This window comes from Lepus europaeus, chromosome 9 (genome assembly GCF_033115175.1).
Source record: "Lepus europaeus isolate LE1 chromosome 9, mLepTim1.pri, whole genome shotgun sequence".
Classification (NCBI taxonomy): domain Eukaryota; kingdom Metazoa; phylum Chordata; class Mammalia; order Lagomorpha; family Leporidae; genus Lepus; species Lepus europaeus.
In genome coordinates, this window is record NC_084835.1 from 79,881,877 (window position 1) to 79,909,335 (window position 27,459).

The 27,459-nt window shown below is 42.1% G+C and overlaps 1 protein-coding gene across 3 annotated transcripts in view; it reads right to left on the minus strand.

The window, feature by feature from the left end:
* B4GALT6 (beta-1,4-galactosyltransferase 6) overlaps positions 1-27,459 on the minus strand; it is a 67,365-nt gene that overhangs the window by 5,461 nt on the left and 34,445 nt on the right. For all 3 annotated transcript variants that reach the window (XM_062201506.1, XM_062201505.1, XM_062201507.1), the window contains 3 exons: positions 18,776-18,900; positions 12,038-12,154; positions 1,543-1,730 (listed from right to left, as the gene is read on the minus strand). In XM_062201506.1, coding sequence (XP_062057490.1) covers positions 1,543-1,730; positions 12,038-12,154; positions 18,776-18,900 — 430 coding nt within the window. The remainder of the gene's footprint in view (positions 1-1,542; positions 1,731-12,037; positions 12,155-18,775; positions 18,901-27,459) is intronic.

A 27,459-nucleotide genomic window follows, 5' to 3' on the forward strand; every position in this document is an offset into this window, starting at 1 on the left:
CTTAATGGAGAACGGGACTGGGAAGGGAAGAGCGAGGTGGAGGGAGGGGTATGATGGGAAGAATAACTAAGTTCCTGAAGTTGTACTTATGAAATCTGTATTCATTCAACAAAAGGTTTCTTTGGGGGGAAAAAAATTTAGTGCTTTAAAAGACTCAAATTGCACAGTATTTTCACAACTCTAAGTGAACTTGATTAAATATAGCATTAACTGTCAATGCAATGTTAACTGTTGCTAAAATTAATTATAAAAGCAATATTTACTATATAAAAAAATCTAGCATTTAATTTTGAAATAGCTACTTGTTCATATGTTTGAATTATATTCATAAGATACTTAACTTTGAAATAACTTCTTAAATTTGAATTTTGTTTCTTACTCTTCCCTAAATTCATACTCCAAGGAATTTGCCAAACTATGCCATGTTTTTACACTACATTTTTAATCCTCCACATTGTTAGCAATACAGATTGGTTTCCTGACATAAAGGTAGCATTCCCTGACCTGCATTCCTGAAGAAATTACTGCAGCCTAGAAGGTGCTACTAGGGAGTGGCGTGCCACAGCCACTGTAGGGGTGAAGCCAACGTGCAGCACCAGCATCCAAAGTGCACCTAAGAGAACTCGACTAGGACTACAGCAAAGTGTTGCACAGTAGGGAGGGGCACACGCCTCACATTGTCAAGGCGGGAAGAAATGCTGTCTGCCCACCAGAACTTGAGTGGCCTGAGGAACCAGATGGAGTTGGGGTTGCAGGAGAAAGCACTTTTGGTCCCAGCCCAGGCTAACAGTGCCCCGGGACAGTAACAGCAACCTGCAGCCTAAAGGCTGTATCCTCTCCAGGGGACTTCCTGAGACCCCTGTCTGGGAGCTCAAGTGTTCGGGGGTTACCTGGGACCTGCAGTGTTCTGGACAGGGTTCTTTGCCACACCAGGTGGATTATTCTTGCTCAGGCTAGCAAGTCATCACCCAAGTATGAATAAATGAGTGTATGTGACATATATAAGTCAGCAAGTTTATCCCATTCCACTTGCTGTTCTGCTTAAGTTTGCATGATATACAGAATGGCAAATGCTGAGATAAAATGAATGTATGATAAACTAAAGAATGGAAAAGGGAACTCAACAAGCACAAATCTTCCAGTGTTCCTGTCACATTGTCCAAAATGGGACACTAAATCCGGCAGCAGTGGTCAGTGTAAACTTACACTGCAGGGCAGAGGGCTTCCCAGCTCCAAGCTACTGCCAGGGGGAGGGATGGCAGAAGGAGCCCACCTGAGTTAAGCACTCTGAAGTCACCTTCAGAGACAAATACAACTAACCAAGGGCTATACCTGTAAGTGTGGGAACCAAAAACTCAATCCTCTACGTAAGGAACCACCCAGATAGATGACAAAGCCTGCTCTCTACGTCCTGGCTCCTTAGCAGGTACTGTTTAGGCTCCTGAGTTTAGGTTTGGTACCTAATGCTGCTACCAATTCAGTTCTACTCATAGGGCTTCGTAAGAATACTGTACCACATCAAGAACAGGCTGCACTACTCACATATACATGTATTTATCCAGCTTTGCAGCAAAATGACGGGGCATTTCTCCACATCCGTAATAGTTGCGATCATTTTCTGGTAGATGATCCACATCGTGGAAGATGACACAGTCCCAGCCATTGTCTTTCATGGCCTCTTTGAAGCCCACATTGAAGAGCATCGCACGGTTAAAAGGCTGTGTGCCAGTCTACACAGGGCAAACCAAGTGGAGAAACAGAAATGCTATGTCATCTTATTTTCTATGTATGTTTAACTTGCTGAGTCATAGTGGGATAATAATTATACCCAAATAGTATAAGCAAGTAATAAACATACTTTGACTTTGAAAAACACAATTTACCACATTATACTATACTTGAATAACATACTATACTTGAATAAAATAGAAAAAAATTACTATCCAATCTATTAGAACATAATCACATTTATGTAATTTATATTCTATACTTCAAATACATAAATAATTTATGATCATAAATTAATCATCAAAATATAACATAGGTTTTGTTTGTGGCAGCTTTCTGTATGCCATAAAGACTAAACAAAGAAGGAAGCTAAGAGGGACTCGGTGACCCTCTTATGTGACAAAGCAGGGAGACCTAACTTTGTACTTCTAATGCTTATAATAAAGGCCAACATTTTAGAGGAAAAAAACTGCAATTTTTTTTTTGACAGGCAGAGTGGACAGTAAGAGAAAGGTCTTCCTTTTTTGTTGGTTTACCCCCCCATGCAGGTGCAGAGCCCAAGGACTTGGGCCATCCTCCACTGCCCTCCCGGGCCACAGCAGAGAGCTGGCCTGGAAGAGGAGCAACCGGGACAGAATCCAGCGCCCTGACAGGGACTAGAACCCGGGGTGCTGTCGCTGCAGGTGGAGCATTAGCCTAGTGAGCCGCGGCGCCAGCCAAAAACTGCAATTTCTTACACAAAATCTGCTTCCTTTATTACTGAGCACTTTAAGGGACAACAAAATAGGAGTATATGACACAGAACCCAACCACCTACATTGCAACCACTTTCCTTCATTTACTACTGAAAATATATTAAGGTATCCTGGCAATAAGTTTCATTCTGCATCTAAAGAGAATTAGCACTGATATCTTAATATTTCTCAATCATTTCTAAAATATATAGAAAGATTATGACACAAGGTAGCCATCATGGGAGTTCTGCCTCAAGAGTGAAAAAATCTTTAATTCTTTGCAAGTGAAATGGAGACAATAAAAATAACATTATTTTACATCAACATAAGCTTCCTGCATCCACATGGGAGACCAGGAGAAGCTCCTGGCTTCGGATCAGCGCGATGCACCGGCTGCAGCGGCCATTGGAGGGTGAACCAACGGCAAAAAGGAAGACCTTTCTCTCTGTCTCTCTCACTATCCACTCTGCCTGTCAAAAAAAAAAAATTGTTTTTTAAAAACGTGGACGTCGGGGCTAGGGCTGTGGCACAGCCAGTTAAAGCTCTAGCCTGAAGCACTGGCATCCCATATGGGTGCTGGTTCTAGTCCTGGCTGCTCCTGGGAAAGCAGAAGATGGCCCAAGTCCTTGGGCCCCTGTACCCACGCGGGAGACCCGGAAGAAGCTCCTGGCTTCCGATCAGCGCAGCTCTGGCTGTTGTGGCCATCTGAGGAGTGAAACAGCAGATGGAAGATCTCTGTCTCTACCTCTCTGTAACTCTTCAAAAATTAAATTTTTAAAGATTTATTTATTTGAAATGTGGACATGATGCTTAAAGTTTGTAAGTAAGTTACAGCATAATCCATCTCCATCCCCCAAGAGCAATGCATTCCAACTCTTCAAGCTGTTTAAAATATGAAGGTAAATACCAGAATAGTCATAAAAGTTCTAGTATTTCTCGCCTCCTTAACTTTAGCCATGGTGTTGACTTATGATAACAGAAGGGCTGAGCCACCACACAGACTCCCTCCATTCTCCTAATACACAATCATTTCAGAATTCTTAGTGAAGCCATTTACCTTGTTAGAATTCACTGAGTCCCAAAGAAATGTTCACAGTAAACTTTTTTCTTAAACTAGGGTGAAGTGTGGTTTTCTACGTAGCTCTTATTCCTACAACAGGCCCAACAGACATGCCCCCATCTAGCAACGTCTTCTCCATCGCTCAGGCCCAATTCCCACTACCCTCGCCTCCAGCTCCAGTTTGAATCAGTCACTCTCTGGACGTCCGTGACTGTCCTCCAGGACTTCCTCACACCCTGGACCACCCATTTCTTCTAGTTGTCTAGTGTGCTGTGGTACAGCCTCAGTAGCTTTCTAAGAAGAGCACATGGAAACCACTGTGTTTGTGTGCGTGCACACAGGCATGTATGCACTCAGTGACAACCTCCCTCTCGATAGTTTTCAGTCAGGAATTTTATACCCAAATTACTTTAACCTAGGGGCAGACATTTGGCCTAGCAGTTAAGCCGCCAACTGGGACATCTGTATCTCATAACATGTGCATGCCCCATCAGGGCTTGTGGGTTCAAGTCCCAGCTCTACTCCCAATTAGCAGGAAGCTTCAATTGGTAGTGGAGCTGGGACTTGAATAATGTGTACCCTGAGATACCACAGGGGATGGCTCAAGTAGTTAGGTCCCTGTCACCACGTGGGAGTACTGGATTGAGTTGCTAGCTCCCAAATTCACAGGCATTCACAGTAATTGGAGATGTTCTCTGTGTTGCTCCTCCTCTCAATTTTTAAAATTACTTTTCCCTAGAATTTTAAAAACATGATTTCAGAATCTTCTGGCTGTTAAGTATTACTAGGAACATTCATACATTTTTGATTCATAATTTTTCATTTTTCCCTAATATAACCATTTTAGTATCTTGTATTCTAAAACTTCAAAATATACTTCTATAGTGGATCTACACTTATTTTTTAAGATTTACTTATTTGAAAGGCAGAGGCAGGGAAGAGAGAAGTCGGCAGGGGACAGAGATCCATCTTCTACTGCTTTCCCAGGCCATAGCAGAGAGCTGGATTGGAAGTGGAGCAGCCGGGACTGGAACCAGCACCCATCTGGGATGCCAGCACTGCAGGCAGTGGCTTTTACCTGCTACACCACAGCACCGGCCCCAAGAACTTTCTTATTCTCCATTCTTTAATTCATAGTCCAGATCCACTGAGTATTTTTAAAAGATTTCCTTTGTTCCCTCTATGTATCTATTTTCTATACTCTTCCCCTCCTCCTTTTTTCTTTTGTTTCCTCTTGTGGAGCCTTCCTTCAGACTCTGGGGATCCTTAGGGCTGGTGGTATGGCACAGTGGGTTAAGCTGTCACCTACGTTCTGGGTCATGTCCCGGCTGTTCCACTTCTGATCCAACTCCCTGCTAATGTGCCTGGAAAAGCAGCAGAAGAGGACCCAAGTGTTTGGGCCCCTGCCACCCACGTGGGAGACCTGGATAAAGCTCCTGGCTTCGGTCTGGCCAATGCAGCCATCCAGGGAGTTAACCAGCAGATCTGTCTCTCCCTCTCTGTAACTTGACTTTCAAAATAAGTGTTAAAACTTATTTTAAAAAAATCGGGGATCCCTGACTACCTATTCACATGTGAGAAGACACTAAAAAGCTGAGGGGCTCTCCCGATAAGTGAACAGGAGGTATTGCAAACCACTCTTGACTCGAACACAGATAATCCAAACAGATTACAGACAAAAGGTACATCCCTCACCCAGTGTCCAAAAGTGCACAGCTCTCACAAGGGCAGTACCCTTCCTGTTCCAGACCAACACTGGCAACAATACTTGACCTCCATTACTCATGTCTCCTATCCAACTCGCCAGCAAATCACACCACGTTTAAACCTACCTCCTCCACTGGGACGGTAGCCTGCCAGCATCGGCATCTCCTACCTGGACAGCTGCACGCTTGGATCATGCCCCGTTCTGCTGCTGCCAGAGTCGTCTTCCCACTAGATGAGTCAGACTGTGTCATTCCTCCACTCAAAACCCTCCAATGTCCCTGTCCTTTAGTACTTGTTTCTCGCCCCATTTCTCCAGTTTCCTCCCAGGCGGCCGCCTCCACCTGCTGTTCTAGTGACACTCAATCCTCTGCCCTCCCGGAGCACACTCCCTCCACACCAGCACGGCTTGCTCCTTGGCTTCATTCAAGGCTGTTCTGCTCTTATCTCACCCCAGAGAGGCCTTGCCCTTTTCTCTGCCCTCCCTCAGCCCTGGTCCTGAGCGCTACCTGACATACTGTGCAATTATTTACCATCTGTTTCCTCCCCAAACTGGAGGAGGCCTCCTCAGGTTTGTTCACTGCACGAACCCCTTTGTGCATGAAGGAAAGTAGGCTGCAGAGGGGTGTGGTAAGTGAAGAATGGGTCTTTTCCTCTGGAGACCTCCAAATATTAGATCTGGATCTCTTCCCTGGGGCTAATCTGTTTCTCTAATGAAGATCTTACGTTCTGCCACCTTTGGGGGATTGAGGGGTTCACACCTGACTGCTGGCTTCAAAAAGCCAGACAGCGAAAAGGCCCGAGGGTCCCCTGGGTCACACAGCAGGATAATTTAATCCCCTGGTCCTCAACCCCCACAGCACAGCTGTGCGACCAGAGTCAGGAGCTGCTCTGGCAAACTGTCTTCACGGGATAAATTTTTCCTGTTCTATAACAGAGTGACTGCCAGGTAATACATGCAAAGATGAGGACCTAAGGACTTGGCTGTTAAAAAGCTAGATTATAAAACACTCTCTCTGGTTTTGTCCAGTGCTTCAGCCTGTTTCCTAGGCCAGCTTTCAAGTGCTGAGATTCTCGGGGCTTTGTCCAGCAAACTGACCCCATCCTTCACCATCAGGTCTGAACATCCCCTGCCCTGCTCAGGGGCTGCCAGGCCCCCTCTGCTTCAGCACTGCCAGCAGGTGCTGAACTCTCCCAACCACAACTCTCCCATTGTCCTTGTCGATTAATAACAGATATTTTCTCTCTCTCATTTTAGGATGTTGGAAAGGAGAAGAGGTAAACTCACATGTAATCCTCCATATTGAATCGGGATTTCTGAGCTGCTCTTCAACTGCTTAGCACTTCTCTGGGCATTCATCCAGCAGAAAAATTACTCTCCTATTTTATACTGATCAATGCTGAGACCCAGTCTTAAGAGGTTTGAAAATAAAAATATGGGTCCTAGTCACACTGTTAAGACTTCTTCATTACATTCACAAAATCGATCAGTGCTACTGACCTCTCAAGAGAATATGCCTTTAAAAATGGGTAATTTGTCTCCCAACACATTTCAAAAAAGGCAAACTAGCAATTGATAAAAGTGACCTAGAAAGCTATAATACAGTAGAAAAAATTTTGTTATCAGATTTTAAAAGGTCAATTTTTGAAGAACTAATTCCAATTCTTGTCCAACTATTCAAAATAATTGAAAGGGAAGGAATCCTCCCAAACTCTTTCTATGAGGCCAGCATCACCTTAATTCCAAAACCAGAAAAAAATACAACAAAAAGAACTACAAACCAATATCACCGATGAGCATAGGTGCAAAAATACTAGCTAATTGAATCCAACAAGGCAATAGAAACATCCTTCATCTGGACCAAGTGAGATTTATCCCTGGTATGTAGGGGATGGTTCAACATTTGCTAAGCAATGTGATACACCACATTAACAAACTGAAGAAAAAAAATTATTTCAATAGATGCAGAGAAAGCATTTATAAAATATAATACTCTTTCATGATGAAAACTGTAAGAAAAGTGGGTATAGAAGGAACATTCCTCAGTACAATCAAGGCAATTTATGACCAACCCACAGCCAGCATCTTATAGAATGGGAAAAGTTGGAAGCAAATATCTACTAAAATCCAAACCTTAGCCCAGGATGCCCACTCTGACCACTGCTATTCAGTATAGTACTGGAAGTTTTAGCCAGAGCCATTAGGCAAGAAAAAGAAATCAAAGGGATATTAATTGGAAAGAAGGAAGTCAAATTATCTGTTTCCAGACGAGATAATTCTATATATAGAAGGGAACCAAAAGACTCCACTAAGAGACTCTCAGAACTTTAATTAGAGAGTTTGGTAAAGTTGCAGGATATAAAATCAACAACCTTGGTATATATAGACAATGCCATGGCTGAGAAAGAACTTGTAAGATCAACTGATCTATTCAAAATAGCTACAAAAAATGTAAACACCTTGGAATGAGTATAACCAAGAAGTTGAAAGACCTCTACAATGAAAATTACAAAACATTAAAGAGAAAAATCTTCCACTCACATGACTGGAAAAATTATCAATGTCCATACAACTGAAAGCAATTTATAAATTCAATGTAATCCCAATCCAAATACCAATGGAATTCTCAGATCTAGGAAAAAATGCCAAAATTCATATGGAAGTACAGAGACCCCCAAATAGCTAAAGCAATCTTAACAAAAAGCTGGAAGCATTACAATACCACATTTCAAGACATTATAGGGCAGTTATTATCAAAACAGCCTGGTACCAGCACAAAAACAATAAACCAATGGAACAGAACTGAAACCCCAGAAATCAATCCACATATCTACAACCATCTAATCTTTGACAAAGGAGCCAAAATCAATCCCTGGAGAGCAGTCTCTTCAACAAATGCTGCTGGGAAAACTGGATCTCCGTGTGCAGACCCCAAACTCACACCTTATACAAAAATCAACTCAAAATGGATCAAGGACCTGAATCTATGACCTGATATCACCAAACTACTAAAGGCTAATATTGGGGGAAACTCTGCAAGACACTGGCATAGGCAAAGACTTCTCAGAAAAGAGCCCAGAAGCACAATCAAAGCAAAAATAGACGAATGGGATTACATCAAGCTCAGAAGCTTCTGCAGTGCAAAGAAAACACTCAGCAAAGTGAAGCGGTAACAGAATGGGTGAAAATATCTGCAAAGTATGCAACTGATAAAGGATTAATATCCAGAATCTATAAATAGCTCATGAAACTCAACAACAAACAATCCAGTTAAGAAAGAAATGGGCAAAGGACTTGAACAGGCATTTTTCAAAAGAGGAAATTCAAATGGCAAGCAGACACATGAAAACATGCTCAGGATCACTAACCATCAGGGAAATGCAAATCAAAACCACAATGAGGTTTCACCTCACCCCAGACAGAATAGCTCTCATACAGAAATCAACAAATGCTGGCAAGGATGTCAAGAAAAAGGTGCCCTAATCCACTGTTGGTGGGAATGTAAACTAGTACAGCCATTGTGGAAAACAGTGTGGAGAATCCTCAGAAATCTGAAAATAGATCTATGTAAACCCAGCCATCCTACTCCTGATAATTTACCCAAATGAAATCAGCATATGAAAGTTATCTGTACCCTATGTTTATTGCAGCTTAATTCACAATAAGCAAGATATGGGATCAACCCAGAGGTCCATCAACTAATGATTCAATAAAGAAAATGTGAGATGTGTGTGCGTGTGTGTATACACACACACACAATATGGAATACTACTCAGCCATAAAAAATGAAATTCTGTCTTTTGCAACACAATGGATGCAACTGAAAACCAATATACTTAGTGAAATAAGCCAGTCCCAAAAAAGACAACTACCCTGATCTAAGAGTACAAAAAATGTAATTTATATGAGAAAAACTGATTATTGTTTATACCCTTGTCTCTACTCTTGAGGAACAGCTTTTTCTTCTATTTGTTGAATTCTTTACTTAGTGGAGGGTTAATCTTATGCTTAGGAAACAAAACAATGTCACTGTAAAAATAAAGGAGGATGGGGAGGGGAGGGTGGGAAGTATCATTATTCTCCTAAATATGTTTATATGAAATCTGTCTACCTAATTTTAAAAACTGGAAACAAAGAGGCTGGCACAGTGGTGTAGCAAGTAAAGCCACCACTTGCAGAGCCGGCATCCCCTGTGAACGCCGGTTCGGGTTCCAGCTGCTCCACTTCCAATCCAGCTCTCTGCTGTGGCCTGTGAAAAAGAAGATGGCCCAAGTCCTTGGGCCCTGCAACCATGTGGGAGACCTGGAAGAAGCTCCTAGCCCTGGATTGACTGTTTCAGCTGTTGCGGCCATCTGTGGAGTGAACCAGCAGACAGAAGACCTCCCTCTCTCTGCCTCTGCTCTCTGTAACTCTGCCTTTCAAATAAATAAATCCTTTTAAAAAATTGAAAAGGTTAATTTTGATATGCACTTAAACATCACTGTATGCATAGGACATAAAATTTGAGAGGTTATTTACAGAAACAGATATTATATTAAATATCAAGTGTTTCTGGGGAGAAAAAAAGGCAAAAAGCTAAGAGTGAAAAATATTCTTCCACATAGGCAGATCCAGAATAAACAACAAAGCAGCTGGAAAAACTAACAATCTTAAGAATAAAACTGAAAACTTTCTAATAAAAAAAGGGTATCTAATCACATAAGAACACTATTTTGTTATTTATTGACAAAGAAATCTTAGTAAGCATTTTTGGTAGAAATAGGCAGATACAATGGGACAAAACAGACCAAAAATGGGCCCACATACTTGACATATTAACTGAATTTTAACAAAGGTATCAGAGCAATTCAATAAAGAAATGGTGATGCGACAACTAAATAGCCATGGGGGGTGAAGAGAATTCTGCATCCTTACCTCATATCTTATACACATATTAACTGAAAAGAGATTTGACAAACTCTTAAGATCTAAAACTATAAAACTTCTGGAAGAAAACAGAAAACCTTAGAGAACAATTTCTCAGGTACAACACAAAGTGCAAGTTAAAAAAAAAAAAAAAAAAAAAAACCTTGGGGGCGGGTGTTGTGGTGTAGCAGATTATGCCTCTACCTGTGATACTAGCATCCCATATGGTCGCCAGTTCGAGACCTGGCTGCTCCACTTCCCTCGAGCTCCCTGCTAGTGCATCTGGGAAAGCAGCAGAAGAGGGCAAGTGTTTGAGGCCCTGTACCCACAAAGGAGACCTGAAGCCTCTGGCTCCTGACTTGGACTGGCCCCGCCCTCGTTGTTGCAGCATGTGGAGAGTGAATCAGCACATGAAAGATCTCTATCTCTCCCTCTCTCTCTAACTCTACTTTTAAAGAAATAAAATCTTAAAGTTGAGAGATGACTTTTTGAAAACAAAAAGTTTGAAAATAAAAGTATGTTCACACTAGTATACAACTCCTAGTTTTTTTCCAGCACTACCACCAGGGTCTCATTCAGACATCCCTGATTGCCTAATGAGGTTGATCCAATATTTACTTTCAAAGCTAGCCAGCAATTACCCCTAGTCCAAGAGCTTTTCGATCAAGAATTACATATGGACACAGGCATTTGGCCCAGAGAATAAGATGCCAGACTAAAACACCTGCTTCCCACAACAGTGTACCTGGGTTCATTTCCAGCTCTGCTTCCCAACTCCAGCTTCCTGCCAATGCAGATATTGGAAGGAGCAGTGATTTAGTCCCTGCCACCTAAGGAGACCTGGATTATGCTCGTGGCTCTAGCCCCGGCTATTGCAGTCATTTGAAGGCTGAACCTGTAGATGGGAGATATCTCTCTCTCTCTCTCTCTCTCTCTCTCTTGCAAACAATGTGTTATCTACATTCAATTGTATATTTTTTTAAAAAAAACCCTTCATTTTCTGCAGTTAAATCCGTGGGTCAAAACCTGCACCACCCTTTCAAAAGTAAACACTGGAATGTAACTCAGGGGATTTTACATGCTTCCATATACTTGAGAGTAGGACTTTGAGCTGCACTCCAAAGCACACCAGTTGTAAGGATGGGGGTATTGAGTCTCAATGCTCCCATATAGTCTAGATTGAAAAATAAGCTGTTCTTCAATTAAATGAAACTATAAGAAGTTTTCAGGAATAAAGCAAGCCTAATGAAAATATACAAAGGCACACTCCTAAAGCCTCAGGAAAATTTAATCCTGTAAGGTAAATACCAGCTGTACCCTTATTTTAAAAATTATAGTGTGACAATTTAATGTTTAGTGTGTCATTAAGATGTATTAAGGGCTATCATACTAATGGCAAACATAACAGCTGATAAACTCACTTAACTACTATCAGAAAATTAAAATTATTACCAGAAAAAAAACCAGAGTCAATATAAAATATAAATGTACGCAACTATGAAACCAAGTATCAGAGTTTCCTAATTAGTCTTAAGCTAATTGTTTTAGTCAAACTAAGAGCTTAAGTTCTAGGGAGGGTGGTTATCCGAGCAGTTAAGGCACTGGTTAAGATGCCTGTGTCCCTCACTAGAATGCATGGATTCAACGCCCTGCTCTGGCTCCTGACTTCAGCTTCCTGCTAGAACCGACCCTGGGAGGCCACAGTGATGGCTCAGGTCATTAGGTCCCTGCCACCGTGTAGGAGAACTTGACAGCAATCCCATCCCAGCGTCAGAGGCTGCTGTGAGCATTAAGGGCAGGAAGTATCAGATCTATCTTATCTTCTGTCTCAATGCTTCCCCAATAAGTTTGTTTTCTTATTTTCTTTATAGTAGACTTGGTGATCATTTTGAAAAATATTCTCACCTGTTCAATGACATAAAAGGCAAATTCCAGGCGCTGTTTCTGGAGCATGGGAATCAGGTGCAAGAAAAAAATTGGAAGATGTTCATGGCGATTACGAAAAGGAATGAGAACTGCCACCTTTAAAACAAAAAAGCAACACGTAAGTCAACACAAACAAATCCTGCAGGCAAAGGTAAAAACTGATGTTTGAGAACTCCTGATGGTCTTAATGTCAAACCCTTTTGAATATTCTCACCAGAGATGTACTGCGTTGGCCTTGGGAGGCTGGGGAGGTATAAACAGGCCCTGAAGGCCGTTCTAAGGATTGTGGCCTTTATCCTGTGAACATGATGCACGGGAAACTACTGAAATATTTTTAAAGAGTGAGAAATCAGATTTGGTGATTACAAAGATTTCTGCAGTGGGAATATGGAGAGTAGACTGGAATAGACCAAAATGGATTTAGGCAAGAACTGGTTGGGAAATGCAAGGAAGAGGCAATGGGAGCTTAAACTAAGGTGAGGTGGAAAAGAAGAGAGGCATATGGATTTTTAAGACATTTAAGAGGTAAAGCGATTTGGTTATAGATTACATATGAGGAGCAAGGAACAGGGATTGTCAAGAGTAATTTCCAGGTTTTAAATAGATCACAAATAAACAACTTTTGGGATTTTAAATTGAATTTGGAAGAGGTTTCCTGGAGTATTTACCATCCTACACATAGTCTGACTTGCAGATATTTTGAGAAACATAACAAAAACCAAAATCTTCATACACAGGGTTCCAGCAGAACCTACTAAAGGAACTCATATGAAAGATTATCATGGAATATACATGAAATCTGATAATATTACAGTGTTCATCACAAGTTCTTGATACACTTTATAAATTTATTTCAGGGGTAGGATAATGTTCAGTTGAAAATGAAACTGATAATGAAGTTGTGGAAGAATGTTATAACAAGAAGGATCATCAAGTAAGCTGTGCAGACAAGAAATTTTTGTTCTCATCCAAGAAGTAAAACTAAAACCTATTTATGGAAATGAAATAATTTCTCAGTACAAAGTTCCTTAAACGATGAAATAACCACTTATTGGAACTCTCAAACTCAAGATTAAAATATACTATCTATAAAAAAAGTGATGAGAATGATTATCAATCATCAGTTACTCAAATCCTCTATTTCCTGGATCCAAACTTTGTCATACAAGTTCTTCTTACAATTCAGGGTTTACCCTTGAAAAAGCTAAAGTGATTTTTAAATTAATTTTCTTGACAATTTCTAAGCTAATATGACATTATCATAATTGTGAATTTTGTCAGAAAACAAATCTGTTTTCTACAGATCACAAATTCCAAAATCATTGAATTTTCAAAGAATATAACAGTAAAACTATATCTAACTAAAATACTTCTGTCTCTATAATATGGATTTCTAAATACAAAGCAAACTGATTATAAAATTAAGAACATCAAGATTTATTAAAATTTATACTAAATACATTTTACAAATGAATGTATAAATACAAAGAATTGAGAATACTTCAGTTTTTGACCTAATATTTTTTAAAACCAAGACATGACAACAGATATTATCAACAGCAAATAATATTTACCTGTGAATTGCACATTACCAGGAGAGAAACGTTCTAATTATTAAATGCTTTATTTAAAAACAAAACAGGGATGGGCATTTAACCTAGATGTTAACACACTTGCACCACATTTTGGAATGGCCAGGGTTCAAGTCCCTTCTCTGTTCCTGATTACAGTTTACTGCTAATGTATACTCTGGGAGGCAGCAGCGATACCTCAAGTCATTGGGTTCCTGCCAGTCACGTGGGGGACCTGGACTGAGTTCGTGACTTTTAGTTTCAGCCCTGACCCAGCCCTGGCAAGCATTTGGGGAGTGAACCAGTGAATAGGAGGACTCTCTCAGTTTTTTCAAAAAAAGAAACAAATGTCTGCTCTGAAGCTAATGTTTTCACATTCACAATAGTTATTTCATATTTGGTGAACTATGGGAACTAAGGAGCCCCTGGTGCCTCTGCCATTGCTACTACTTCAGACATATTTAATTTGCCTGCAAAGTATCACTTGGTTCACATGTCTGAGGACCATGAGGCTTCCACAGCAACACAGTCTCAACATTCAGGACTTCCACTCAACCTGCAACACAATGACCACTACCACCACAACAGGAGATCCCTACAGAGTGGGGACTTACTGATGGGCTTCACTATCAACTGTTATCACATTCAAGGAATTTCCAAATCAATACGGCTGCCAAACCAGTTCAGAAAATCCTAGGCTTACTCAATATAGGAAAATTAAGAAAGGTAAAAGGACAGAGAGGAGTTGGGTGGCAAGTACACACCCCTACCATCCCCGTGTCCTGCAGTGTATCGGTGTGACAACTTCTAGCAAAGTAAGGGTTGAGTTTCCCTTCCTGGTTTTGCATCTGACCACAAGTTGGCAGCCTATGACATACTGCACATGGGCTATAATAGCAGTTAAGGCAAATTGTAGATATCTAAAGCTATTAAATGGTTGCAGCATCCATATTAAAGACAGTCTTATTAATTAAATACAATTAGGCTGAATGATGCATTGACCATATAAGGATAAACCAAGGCAAAATCATAGACCCTATTACAATAATTTCTTCAATGAAGCATTTAAAATGTCAAGAATATTTTTTTACTTGAATAAGGAAACTGAGAATGTTGTGAGAGAAAAATAATTACCAGTGTCTTGGAAAATTCAAACAAGATGAAATCACATTGTAAAAGCAAATATCTAAATTTTATTGAGATGTTATCAAAGATTATGAGTGATATGCCTAAAGCACAATTTTTATTAGAATAAAGTTAAACAATATCTTACAAATTCACTGTGCATGGTACTTCTTATGACTACGGAATGACATTCTTAATAGTTTAAAAATGTATTGCCTAGGAAAAGACAAGCTCAATGTTCTGCAATCATTTATTTTGAGGTTTAATAGCCTTCATTTTAGGACATTCTTGTATATGCCCTAATTTGCTGTCTGAGGCACTCCCTTGTTAATACATCTTTAGTGGAGTTAGAACATCTGGTCATTATCCTCTGAAAAATCAACACTCCATCTTCCTGAAGCTCTCCTCACACAAAATCACCCTCTTCACTTTGCTCCCACTTCAAAATCTGAATTTATGCACCAGTTCTTCCATTGCTTATTTTCTCCTACACATACCATGAGGAGACAATCAAGAAAAATGCTTACCACATGAATTTCCCACCTAAATTTCTGTCTCACTTTCAAACTCAAAGCACTCCATCAGCTATAGTGTCCCTAAGTGACACAGCTTTGGATATGGCTACTCTCACAGTAGCATCTAGCTATTTGTCACTGACTCCAACCGAAGGAAGGAGTTTCTATCAAGCCCTCATTCTCCTACAGGGCTTGAAGTTCCATCTTTCTCTCCCTCTTCCCTCCCCGTACCTACAGGAACAATTCTCAGGGTAGAGACACTTGATAAAAAACATGGGTTCTTGTCCTTTCCCATCGACAGAATCAGAACACCTGAGGACTAAGTGCAACCATCTCAGGCAGTTCTGGAACAAGTGGCTAGGACACTTCACTGAGGAACCTAGGACTGGAAATGTAACTGAAGGCTGGAGTAGTAACAGCATCAAGCTAGCTGCCTGACTGGATGAGCCTGTAGGCTTTAGTAAGGCTAGTGGTTCAAACCCTACACCTGAACCCTGAATGGAGATGTGGTGTCACCAGTAATGACCTGAAAAACATTACCTTACCTTCCACCCTCCCAACCTCCCTTTTAAAAATAAGCTCATTTATTATGGTGTCCAACCTGTGCTGAAATCTTCTATTTAAACCTAAAGAATTCAGGAAAAGATCTCAGGTTCTAATTAGCTGGTCGTCAATTAACTTGGTTTTTTTTTTTTTATTTAAAAAAGCTTCAAATATTAATCAAGTTATTGACAGATATTTAACATAAATCTAGTTATTTTTTCCTTTGTCAACTGTGTTCAAACTGTGTTAAAAAAATACTAGAGGGGCCAGCACTGTGGCATAGCTGTTAAAGCTGCCACCTGCAGTGCCAGCATCCCATATGGGCGCCGGTTCGAGTCCTGGCTGCTCCACTTCCGATCCAGCTCTCTGCTACAGCCTGGGAAAGCAGTACAAGATGGCACAAGTGCTTTGGTCCCTGCACCCATGTGGGAGACCCGGAGGAAGCTCCTGGTTCCTGGCTTGGGATCAGCACAGCTCCAGCTGTTGCAGCCATCTGGGGAGTGAACCAGCAGATGGGAGACCTTTCTCTCTGTCTCTGCCTCTCTGTAACTCTTTCAAATAAATAAATCTTAAAAAAAGAAAAAATACTAAAATGACACATAATTAGACTGTAAAAACAAAAGAGCGGGGCATGGGGGTAAATTATCTAATTAAATACAGCAAGTGCAGCTCACTTTTGGAGGCTCTCCAAAATTTCCCTCATACCTTTAATTGCATAGCTCAGAACTAAAGACCCTGGCCCGAAGCGCCGGTTAGAGACCTGGCTGCTCCACTTCCAATCCAGCTCTCTGCTATGGCCTGGGAAAGCAGTGGAAGACGGCCCAAGTCCTCAGTCCCCTGTACCCATGTGGGAGACCCGGAGGAAGCTCCTGGCTCCTGGCTTGGGATTGGCGCAGCTCCAGCCGTTATGGCCAATTGGGGAGTGAACCATCAGATGGAAGACCTCTCTCTCTCCTCCTCTTTCTGCCTCTCCTCTCTCTGTGTAACTCTTTCAAATAAATAGATATTTTAAAAAATTAAAGACTCTGAGAAGGTTTGCTAAAAGCTGAAGTAAGAGCAGTTTCATACAGTTCTTAAATAAAATAAACCAATTTAAAAATCCCTGAATTTTCTCCTGGGAATTCCTTGCAATACTATAACCTACTGTTTCACAAGAAGTTTATACTCTACAAATATTTCTAAGTAGGAGCTACTCATGTGCTATACTATCTCCCAGAAAATAAGGAGGAAACAAATTATACAATTTTAAGGCTGTTTGATATAAACTGCTAAAAAAGGATAACAATACTAAAGTTTTCAAAAACCAAATTATTCTACTAGTATGCTACTGCGTATCCACCTGAGGGGTATGTTTTACATGTAACTATACTTCAAAAAGCTGATGGAAAAATGGAATTAAAAGATGTTTAATTTAATGCAAAAATATTTTGAAATCCAAGTATATAAGAGGTCTTCAAAAGTTTAAAAAAATGTACATTATGAAAAAAAACTATGCATAGTTTTCAAAAATATTTTGCACCAAAGTAAATACCTCTTAACTCCACTTTTCCTTGAGCTTTCTGAAGTCCCCTCAACATGTATACAAGTACATGAGTATCAACCTCCACACACCCCACAGCCTTTGTGACTCTTTTTCTTCCTTTAGCATTCAACATACCACCCACATAAAGATTTTTAAAAAACTGAAATTTATGTAAATTGAGCCCTGTTTTATACAGATGCAAATGTGAGGAAGATCAGTCTAGAACTGTGAGAAGATTCACTTATTAAATGAATGGACTCTGGGAAACAGCATAAGGCAATTATGAAATAGGACAGTTTGCTAAAATTTGTACTGAAAGCCATTTATACAGCTTCACAGCTTGTCTGAAGCAATGAGAAAGCTGAACATCTATTTATCATTTGTAACAAGGCCAAAAGTCATTTATTTGTCTCATAAAGTCAACTCAACAAAATTGTGTGTGGTGCTTCCCGTGTACAAGACAATTTGCTCTGCATTGGGGATACAGATATCAGTTATACACAGCCTCAGACACACTGAGTTCCAGGTCAGTGATTTCAGAGGCTCTTTTCCATTAGTTTTATAGCAAATAATGGTCCTTTTTATCAGTAATGGTTTTGTTGGCACTAACATACTAATGTTAGAATACCAGTATTTTAAAAGAGAAACTGAAAACTGCTTTCAGATTAGGTTACAACACAATCCTTAGAATATAGCATTTGATATAATCATTTGTGGTTTCCATTAGAATTAAGTAAATGCCATTTTCACTCAAACATTACGTGAATATGCACCTACCCAATTTCACAGTAGAGACAGTAATTCTGATTTAAATTACATTTTCCTTTTTTTTTTTTAAAGCAGCAGAGGCAGACCCACCCACTTAGTTTTCCAAACTATACACTGAATAGAACTGACACATAAAAAAAATCAAAGGCTTGTACTCCACCTTCTGAAACAGCGGGCCTGCAGTGACCTCCAAGCAGCCACTTCAGAATTACTGGACTCAGAAACAGAGCTTGAAAATGCCAATGCCAACCCCAACTAAAAATCAAGATAGTAATATACTCTAATGAGTTCTCATGGTTCCAGAAACTGGTGGGCCTCTGCATGGGGCATCAGTGTTCATCAGGGACACACACAGGAGACAAGAGAATCATAGCCTCTCTTACTAGACAATAAAAAATCTGTTTCCCAAACCAAATTCAAAGGATATATTTTTAACCAGGAACTCCAGGAGACTGAATGCATGAGCATATAGCTTGTAGACGCAGGAGAATGCACTTACGGTCTACACAGGTGCCACCATGACATCCCATTCAGACTGTAAATACCTGTGCATTAGATTATATGCATTTTCATCCTTAAATTTAAAGGTATTTCACTCTACATCTGAGTCAAGCATTTTTTTCTCAAAGGCATAGTAATAACTCACATTACTTATGAAAAAAATGTGCCTCACCTTCCATCTGGGTTTACAATCTTTAGGCCTCCAGTGACCTCCTGGCTCAATATCTAAATCCTTGGAGAAGAGTTGATGAATTTCATCAAAACTGACTTCACTTACATTGACATTGAGAAATCCCCCTGGAAGTCAAAAATGTGAATAACTGTGTTAATATTTTTTGTGTGAAAAATGAATGTAAGACAAACAACAACCAGCAGGGTGATAGCATAACTTAGTTGTCAGGACAGTGTGGTTTATTGCTATTGTCACCATCCAATTCTTAACAGCACACCCATTTCCTTTTTAGTTTACGTGATAATTTATATGCTCACCTTACTCTATGTAGTAAATCAGGTAAAGAAAATAAAATTCTTTAACCATTTTACTTTGGGGTAATATAACTGGATATTTTAATATCCATCAGAAAATAGCACATGCATTGTAACTTAGCATAATATTGCAATTAATTATTCAAGTATTTTTAAACTATTTTTAATTTCAACATTTTCAACAAATGGAATACGATGGCACAGTACTTCAGATTGACTGGAAGCTGAACCCTAGCTTCCACTCGGGAAATTATTTAACCTCGCTGTGACTCAGCATCCTCCTCTGTAGAAAAGAAAAGCAATGCCTGCCTCAGAGACGGCTGCACTCAACAGATAAAGTACAGCCGGCCCTGTACATACATGTTCTGCAACTTCACATGTCTGCAGAAAAAAAAGTTGCACCTGTACTAAACATGTACAAGCTTTTTTCCCTCGGCATTATTTCCTGAACTACATAGTATAGCAACTATTTACATAACCTTTATATTGTATTAGGTATTATAAGTAATCTAAAGTTTATAAGAGGATGTGACATGTTCTATTCAAATATTGTACCTTTTTATGCAAAGCCCCTGATCACTCTCAGACTGGGGACGAGGGGCAAGGTTTGGAATCAATTACCTGTAGATATCAGGGACAACTGTAGTCTGTGTGAAGGATCCAGTACTAGTTACTAGGAACCAGGCACTAGGTACACTCAAATATTAGCTACTATCGCTGTTATCCACTGACATTTCTTTTGGAGAGGGAATTTGCAAATGTAATTCAACATTTATTTTGAGCACCTATGATATTACAGGTCCCTTGGTATGTAACACTGGAAAGCCACTGACTTCTAACATGTTCCTGGTCTAATACTCACTCTCCAAATTAACAAATACATGACCTTATTGGATAGGTTTTTACTAATAGTTTTTCTAACATACACCACCGAAATACCAATGACTCAGTTGGAAAACCACTTCCATTAACCCAGTCAAAAACAGAACTGAGAATCAGAAAGTCTCTGTATCTTCGCTTGAGAATGACAACAGCTGCCTGATCACTAAGGTTCCCCCAAAGCAATGCTGCCCTCAATGCGTTCGCTGAGAGCAGTCCAGGAAATACTAGAACAACACTACAGATCGCCTTTTACCAAGTTACTGTCACATAGGTACAAAGTGCTCCAGGAAGCCTCTGGCCTAATTCTTACCTCTCACCTCCTCATCTCACAAAACACAAAGCAGAAAATGTTGAAGCTTCCATTTCAAGTCTTTGGAGCCTCTCATGGACACAATTTTACATATGGAACACTGAGTTTCTCTTTAGACAGCCCCTTTCCTCTGCTATCATATGTTCTATATGGTTTTCACAGTGTTCTGGCTTCTCATCCACACTTCATCCTAACCAGCAGGACTGTGGGCCTGCACTCAACACAGGCTTGCTAGAGAGCAGTATTTTTAAATGCAAATATCTATGTTTCCCAGTGGAAGCTAAGGAAAAAATTAGCTATCTGCTAGTAAAACTCCTGTTCTGTTATAATCAAATACCCACGCCTTTGTGTGACAAGATACGCAAAGTAGCTACTCTCAGGTCAACTTTACCCAAAGCAAGGAGAAACCTATGCACTTGCAAAGAAAGGGTAAGCCAAAGTAAGGCTGATAGTCAGTCATCCCTAAGTAGAGATTATCATGACTCAGCTGACAAAAAGACTCTAGAACTGTAATCAGATAAAAGCCACACAAATGGATCTGATGCATTTAATAGTACACATGATTGCTGAAATGATAGTAATTAAGCTGGATGATAAGCAGTTCACGTAAGTAACTAAAGTTGGTACTCTATGCACTGTTAGGCCAAAGTTTTTGTCTCTTTTCTAGATTTATTGCTTCAACAGCTGCAATCTTCATTATTGTCAGCAGTTGCCTTTGGTAGCATTTGCAGTTTAATTTCCTTCTCCAATGCACAGGTATGGGCAAAGTAAGGCAGGCCTGCCTCCTCCTCAACGAAGGAGCGGCCTGTTCATCACTATCCCCAGTGCCTGGAGCGCCCCTCCCCATCTACACCTGTCAGAGCCTCCACGTGCCTAGTGCTCTCTGCTCTGAAACCTTAATATCCTGCTGGCTGAGGGCCAGAAGCGACCCAGGGGCAGGCGGCTGTCAGCAGCAATAGCAACATTCTGACACTGGGGGGCGGCAGTGGAGGGGGTGGAAAACAGGCCTCCCAGCACAGGGAGAGCGCCACAGTCCATGCAGGATGGGGTGGAGTTAGGAAAAAAGATCCTGGAGTGGAAGGGAAGTGGAAAGGGAATGCTACAGAAAGAGGACCCAGAAAGCAGGAACCTCCCCCAGGGGCCTGTGGCTGGCAGAGAGAGGCCAGGTCCCCCACGGGAGCCTTGTTCACCTCTTCTACACAAGGGGTGTTCTCTTTAGATTCCATTCAAGAAACTTTTCCAGGGTTTAAAAGACTGCAGCCTCTGAAGCCACCTGCTATGAAAGAAGCCAGGGAGGCTCCATCCCCCTCCCTGGGACAGGAGTAAGCCAGCAGCCAGGCCGTCCTTTGCAGGTCACAGGCTGAGATTTCCAGGGCGTCTGAGGAGAAAGGAGCCACTGAGAATTCCCAGTCTTCACTCTCCACCGGGGCTAAGCCTGATGGTTTCCAATGGGAAAAGCGCTTTCCTTCCCAAGGTAGAGATTTAAAAGCCAAAAAAATATATGGACACTTCCCATGTGCTCGGTTGTGTTATCAATGTAATGATTGACCAAAGACTGAATCTCACTATTGCTTAAAGGTGGCCCTGGGGTTAGAAAAGAAAGAGCAGGAGGGGGCCGGCGCTGTGGCATAGCAGGTAAAGCTGCCACCTGCACTGCCAGCATCCCATATGGGCACCAGTTCGAGACCCAGCTGCTCCACTTCCAATCCAGCTCTCTGCTATGGCCTGGGAAAGCAGTGGAAGATGGCCCAAGTCCTTGGGCCCCTGCACCCAACGTGGGAGACCCAGAAAAAGCTCCTGGCTCCTGGCTGCGGATCAGCGCAGCTCCAGCTGTTGCAGCCAACTAAGGAGTGAATCAGTGGATGGAAGACCTCTCCCTCTCTCTCTCTCTCTGCCTTTCCTTCTCTCTGTGTAACTCTGACTTTCAAGTAAATAAATAAATCTTTAAAAAGAAAAGAAAGAAAGAGCAGGAGATCCAAGTGCCTGAAAAGAGGGCCTCTGCCAACAGCCTGGAGAGTAAAGGTAAGGAGTAGGAAATCAAGTCACCTGCAGCTCCCACTCAGACACGGCCACCAGGGCTGTGTCGCAAACTACAGCAGCCCCCTCACCCACGGGGAAGAACCTCAGGTCCCCCAGTGAATGCCTGGAGGCTCAGACAGCACCAGCCCTGAATATTACACACTGTGTTTATTCCTGTGCACACATACCTATGATAAAATTTAATTTATAAACCAGACACGGTAAGAGATGAACAACCTTAACCGATAATTAGCACAACATGCCGTCATAAAGGCTATTTAAAACTTAGGAACTGCTTATGTCTAGAATTTTCTATGTAATATTGTCACACTTCAGTTAACTGGAACCTGGAAACTGCGGATGAGGAGAGACTCCTCTGTGGCTGCTGTGTGGAAGAACAACTTCACTGCATGGTTGTTGATGCTGGGCGTTTACCCTAAACCCCCTACAGCTGACCTGGCAAGGTTCACAACAGTGCCTCTCTGGGGTGAAGCCAGACCCAGAAGGGCTTAGGTATCTTGGGTCCAAACGACTGGCTTATGGTGCTGTGGTTTATAAAGTATTACATGACATGACTTAGGATATTATCTATTAAAAATATAATTCTTCATACAATAAATATTAATACATAGGAATTACCCAGATATATATTTTTCTTATATTTCAGGTATAATTTAAGGTACAGAGTTGTTTTCTCTGTAAATCACTCACTTTCCAGCCTCCATCTGTTCCCATCTAAAGCCTAATTTTTGGATGCTTTGGCTTTCGTAAATGCTCTACCCCCAGGATTTCAAGTTATGCACAGCCCAAAACTGTAATGACAATGTGGGAGAAAGACCTCAATTTTCCCTAGAAATATCCCTTTAGATGAATTCACCTCAAAAATCAAAAAAGACTTTTCATGATACAAAGGCGTGTTCCCCCTCCTTCACCCCACTGTGCACACCCTGAGAACAACTCTGAGGTTGAACAGTCATGGAGCCATCCCGCCATCGGTCACCAGCGGTCCCCTTTGAAGTCAACACCAGACACTGCCTGTTTCAAATGCTTTGCTAAAGCTTCCTGAGCTCTAGAATTCTATGACCTCTACTTTAACAGATGATCTCTTACTTAACTACTCTTGAAGTGACCACAACCTGAGCCTTCTAGCCGTGGAAGGTTCCTAGTCACACATCCTCAACACCAAGAGCAGTGTCTGGGCATAGATGAATGAAAGAACGGGTAAAAATGACACGGCTAAGTTCCCTTCCTACCTACATTTTCCACTCCTAGGGCTCCATCAGGTGCTAAAATACGTCTTTAAGACATTTTTGCAAAACATGTCCCACATGACCCAAAATAGCAGCTCCATGTACATCCCAAGTTCTGGTCTCCTAATTTTGGCCATAAGACCCAGTTCTTAACACTCATTTTCCTCCCTTGCTTCTGGTTCTCTCTTGATTAACTCTGAATGACAAATATAACCTCCAGTTAACAGTCTTTGGTATCTGGTCCCAGCTTTGCCTTGTAATCCACCCATTGAAGCCTTGGTCCACTCCTGGGAGCCTCGTATCTTTCCTTACATTCTTCCAAACTGCTTTTCTCCTCCCTGACTACTGATAAGCTGACAACCTCCTCTGAAGTCATAATCCACAGCCCCTATGACTAAATTTCCTGAATTCTGAAACGCTCATTCACGTTTTAGCATGCTAACCCAGGGACATACCCTACAACACGTGCATTTAATGTACTGCTTCTTTCCTGTTTCTAAACAGCCACTATAAAATTAAAGAGGTCTGACAAGAAAATAGAATCATATGCTCCTCTTGGCCCTTTCAAGGTGCATTCTGGAACCGTTCAATTGTCAAGAACTTCCCATAGACTTTTCCTGCCTTTTCAAGAATATCATCCCCTCCATCACCAATTTCTCATCTTAGGAAAATGGTACTCCTCCTTTCAAACCATGCTAAGTAAAAAGTGCTCGCTTTTCTAGGTCTATGACCTTGGAGCCCAGCATAAAAGGAGGCATTGTGCACTATCATACCCACACCCTCTGAATAGCCATCTGCAGTACTCATAAATTCACCTCCTTTGACGTGCATGCCTTTTAGCCATACTGCCCTCCAATACCCAGCTCTGAGCCCCTCCAGGTGCCCACTCCTCCCTGCACTTCATCACCGTACACCCAGCTCTGCTTCCACACCCTGAAAACAGTCACCGGGACCATGGCACCCTCTCTTTAAAGCCTCAGTCCTCCCATGGACCTCCCACTCTCCCTTCCCACAGAACCCCTCCCCTCATTAACTTTAGAGACCTGAATTCCCATCAGCTATCTCCCCATTTTTTCAGTCGATCAGGCTTCCTAATGAAGTGGTTTGCTAATTCTGCAGCTGTGGTAGCTAAGAATACAGCTTACTGGCCCCACTGCCCCTGTGTCAGTAGATATCCTTTGGTCATGTCCACAGCCACCAACTTATATCTGAGTACACAACAACTGCCTAGACGGTCCGCTGTTGGCTCCTGCCTCCCAAAGGAAAAGCTAGCACCCAGTCTCCTAAGTCCTCTACCAGGCCGAAGCAGCCACATGGCTAGACAAATGGCAGGAGATCTGAAGCAGTAGTCACCAACACGGGGACAATAAAAAGAGTGGCAGAAGCTTCTGCTGTTAGAGAAACAGGTAGGGCACTTCTGGCCTGCAACCGGAGCACCACTGGGGATGCTGGGAGCTCTGCCAAGCGCCAGGGAAAGCTGCTGCACTAAGTGGTCTGGGCGCTGCTCTGGCTACTCAGCCTCTGACCAGCCAGGCTTTCTGTGGACTCCCTAACACCTTCTCATGGATTCCTCTTCATCTCAAACCAGGTAATGTGTCTACACCTAGAACCTTAATTTTTGCTATAATTCTGAGGCTTGGTTTAAAGGTCTGCATTTTTAAAATTTGTATTATCTGTATTTCCTTGAAAGAGAGAGAGAACAAAAGGCAGATCTTTCATCGACTTGTTCACTCCCCGAATGCCTGAAACAGCCAGATTGGGTCCGGCAAAAGTCAGGAGCCCAGACTCAACTGGAGTCTCCCACATGGGTGGCAGGTACCCAACCAATTTGAGCCATCACCTTCTGCCTTCCAGGGTGTGCATTCGCAGGATGCTGGAATAAGAAGCAGAGCCAGTGCCGGACCCCAGGACTTGAATCTAAGCACTCTGACATGGGTTGTGGGTATCTCAAGCGGTGTCTTAACCACTGTGCTGACACCGGCCCAGAGTCTGCATTTTTCACAAGCCTCCCAGCTCACGCTGATACAGGCCAGGCCCCAAGCACACTTAGAGAAACACAGCTCTGGGACCCTTGCCCCTGCACACTTATATCACCCCTACCCCCCCTCCCTCCTTGACCTGCCAGACCTAGACTGCCAATCCCAATCTTGGGGCAACAGTTTTCCATGCTCAGGTTTTCCACCTAACAAATCTAATAAGTAACACTGTGGACCAGAGAAGCACAGAGATTATTCCCGTCACTTGGGAGACAATATGTAATACATCACCTCAAACATAATGAGCTTCTGACAAAAAGAAATGCCATATTTTGATCCAAGGGGTGCTCTCTGGCCTAATCTGTTAATTTTCTAATTCATGACTAGCTGACCCAACTTTCCATTGCCTATACAACTTGACAATCATTTTCTCTTCCATTCCAGGCTGCAATGTGGCCTTCTACACTATCAGAAGCATGGATGCAACAGGAAGGCACCTTTCAACTTGAACTACCTCATCTCCAAATGCCTGCAGTGTGGCCTCAGGAGATGGGATGGTCCTACTACCTTCCAACCAGAGGGCACTTCTGCTTCCTTCCACAGGGCTCCTCTTGGGCTGCTCTCCATTAGACTTCCCACATCCTTTCCCTTAGCAGCTCCTTCCCATAATGCCTAAAACAAGCCCATCCCTTTATACAAGGCCCTCCCCTTGGGGCCAGCGTCGTGGTTTAGCAGGTAAAGCCGCCACCTTTGACACTGGCATCCCATATGGGCATTGATTTATGTCCTGGCTGCTCCACTTCCAATCCAGCTCCCTGCCAATGACCTGGGAAAAGCACCAGAAGATAGCCCAAGTGTTTGGGACCCTGCTACCCATGTGGGAGACCCTAATGAAGCTGCTGGCTCCGGCCTGTCCCAGGCCTAGCAGTTGCAGCCATCTAGGGAGTGGGCCAGCAGATGGAACATCTTTTGTCTCTCCCTCTCTCTAATTCTGCCTTTCAGATAAACAAATTTCTTAGAAAAAGAAAAACAAAGAAAAGAACAAAATCCTTCCCTTAGCCCACCTCTCCTATGGGGCCCTCCTCCCATTCTCCTTCCCTTTCCAAGCCAATTTTTTATTTCTAAACCAATTATTATACACTTCTGACTCACTTCTCAGCACAGCACATTTTGCTTCTTACCCTGTTACCGACTTTGTGCTTATTGTAATCTCTGTTAATTTTCCGTGTGCCAAATTCAATGGCTTTTTCATAGTTCCTCTTTCCACCTGCTCTCACTGAAGTATGTGACAAGACAGACCAACCTCTCCTTGGGACAGTCTCTCATCACTGACCCCAGAGACCCGTCCTCTGACTTCTCTTCATCCCTGGTGGTTTCTCCTTCTTGCACCAACTGCTGCTTAGCCCTGTAAAGGTCAACCCCAGTTGACGAGAGACCCAGGCTTAGCCTTCTTTCTTCCGGTCCCACTTCCTCCTATCTCCAGTCTAGATCTCTCTTACGCAACTCAGGCGACCCAAGTGAACTCTCCTGAATTTCAAACAAAACACGTCCAAACTGGACTCATTCACTTCCCCATTCTCCAAAGATGATGTTTACCCTGTGCTGCTTGTTCCAGCTCACAGTCACCAAGTCAGAAAGCCAGGAATTCTCTCTGACCCCTTGGTTGGGCCCCACATCTGGCCAAGGACACCCTGTAACTTCTTTTCTGTGTCTTCCTCTTCAGGGTCACAGCCCGGATGCATGCCCTCGTGGCTTCCGCTCAACTACTGCAGTGAGCGCCTCACTGATCTCCGTGATGCTCCTATTTCCCCATTCTCATCCATTTCTCTATTTTTCATCTGACTCATCTTTGAGTACAATGCTAAACCATCATGCATCTGCCTAAAACCTTCTCCAATGGTGTCCCCTCTCCCTAAAGTGGTAGGTTTATTTG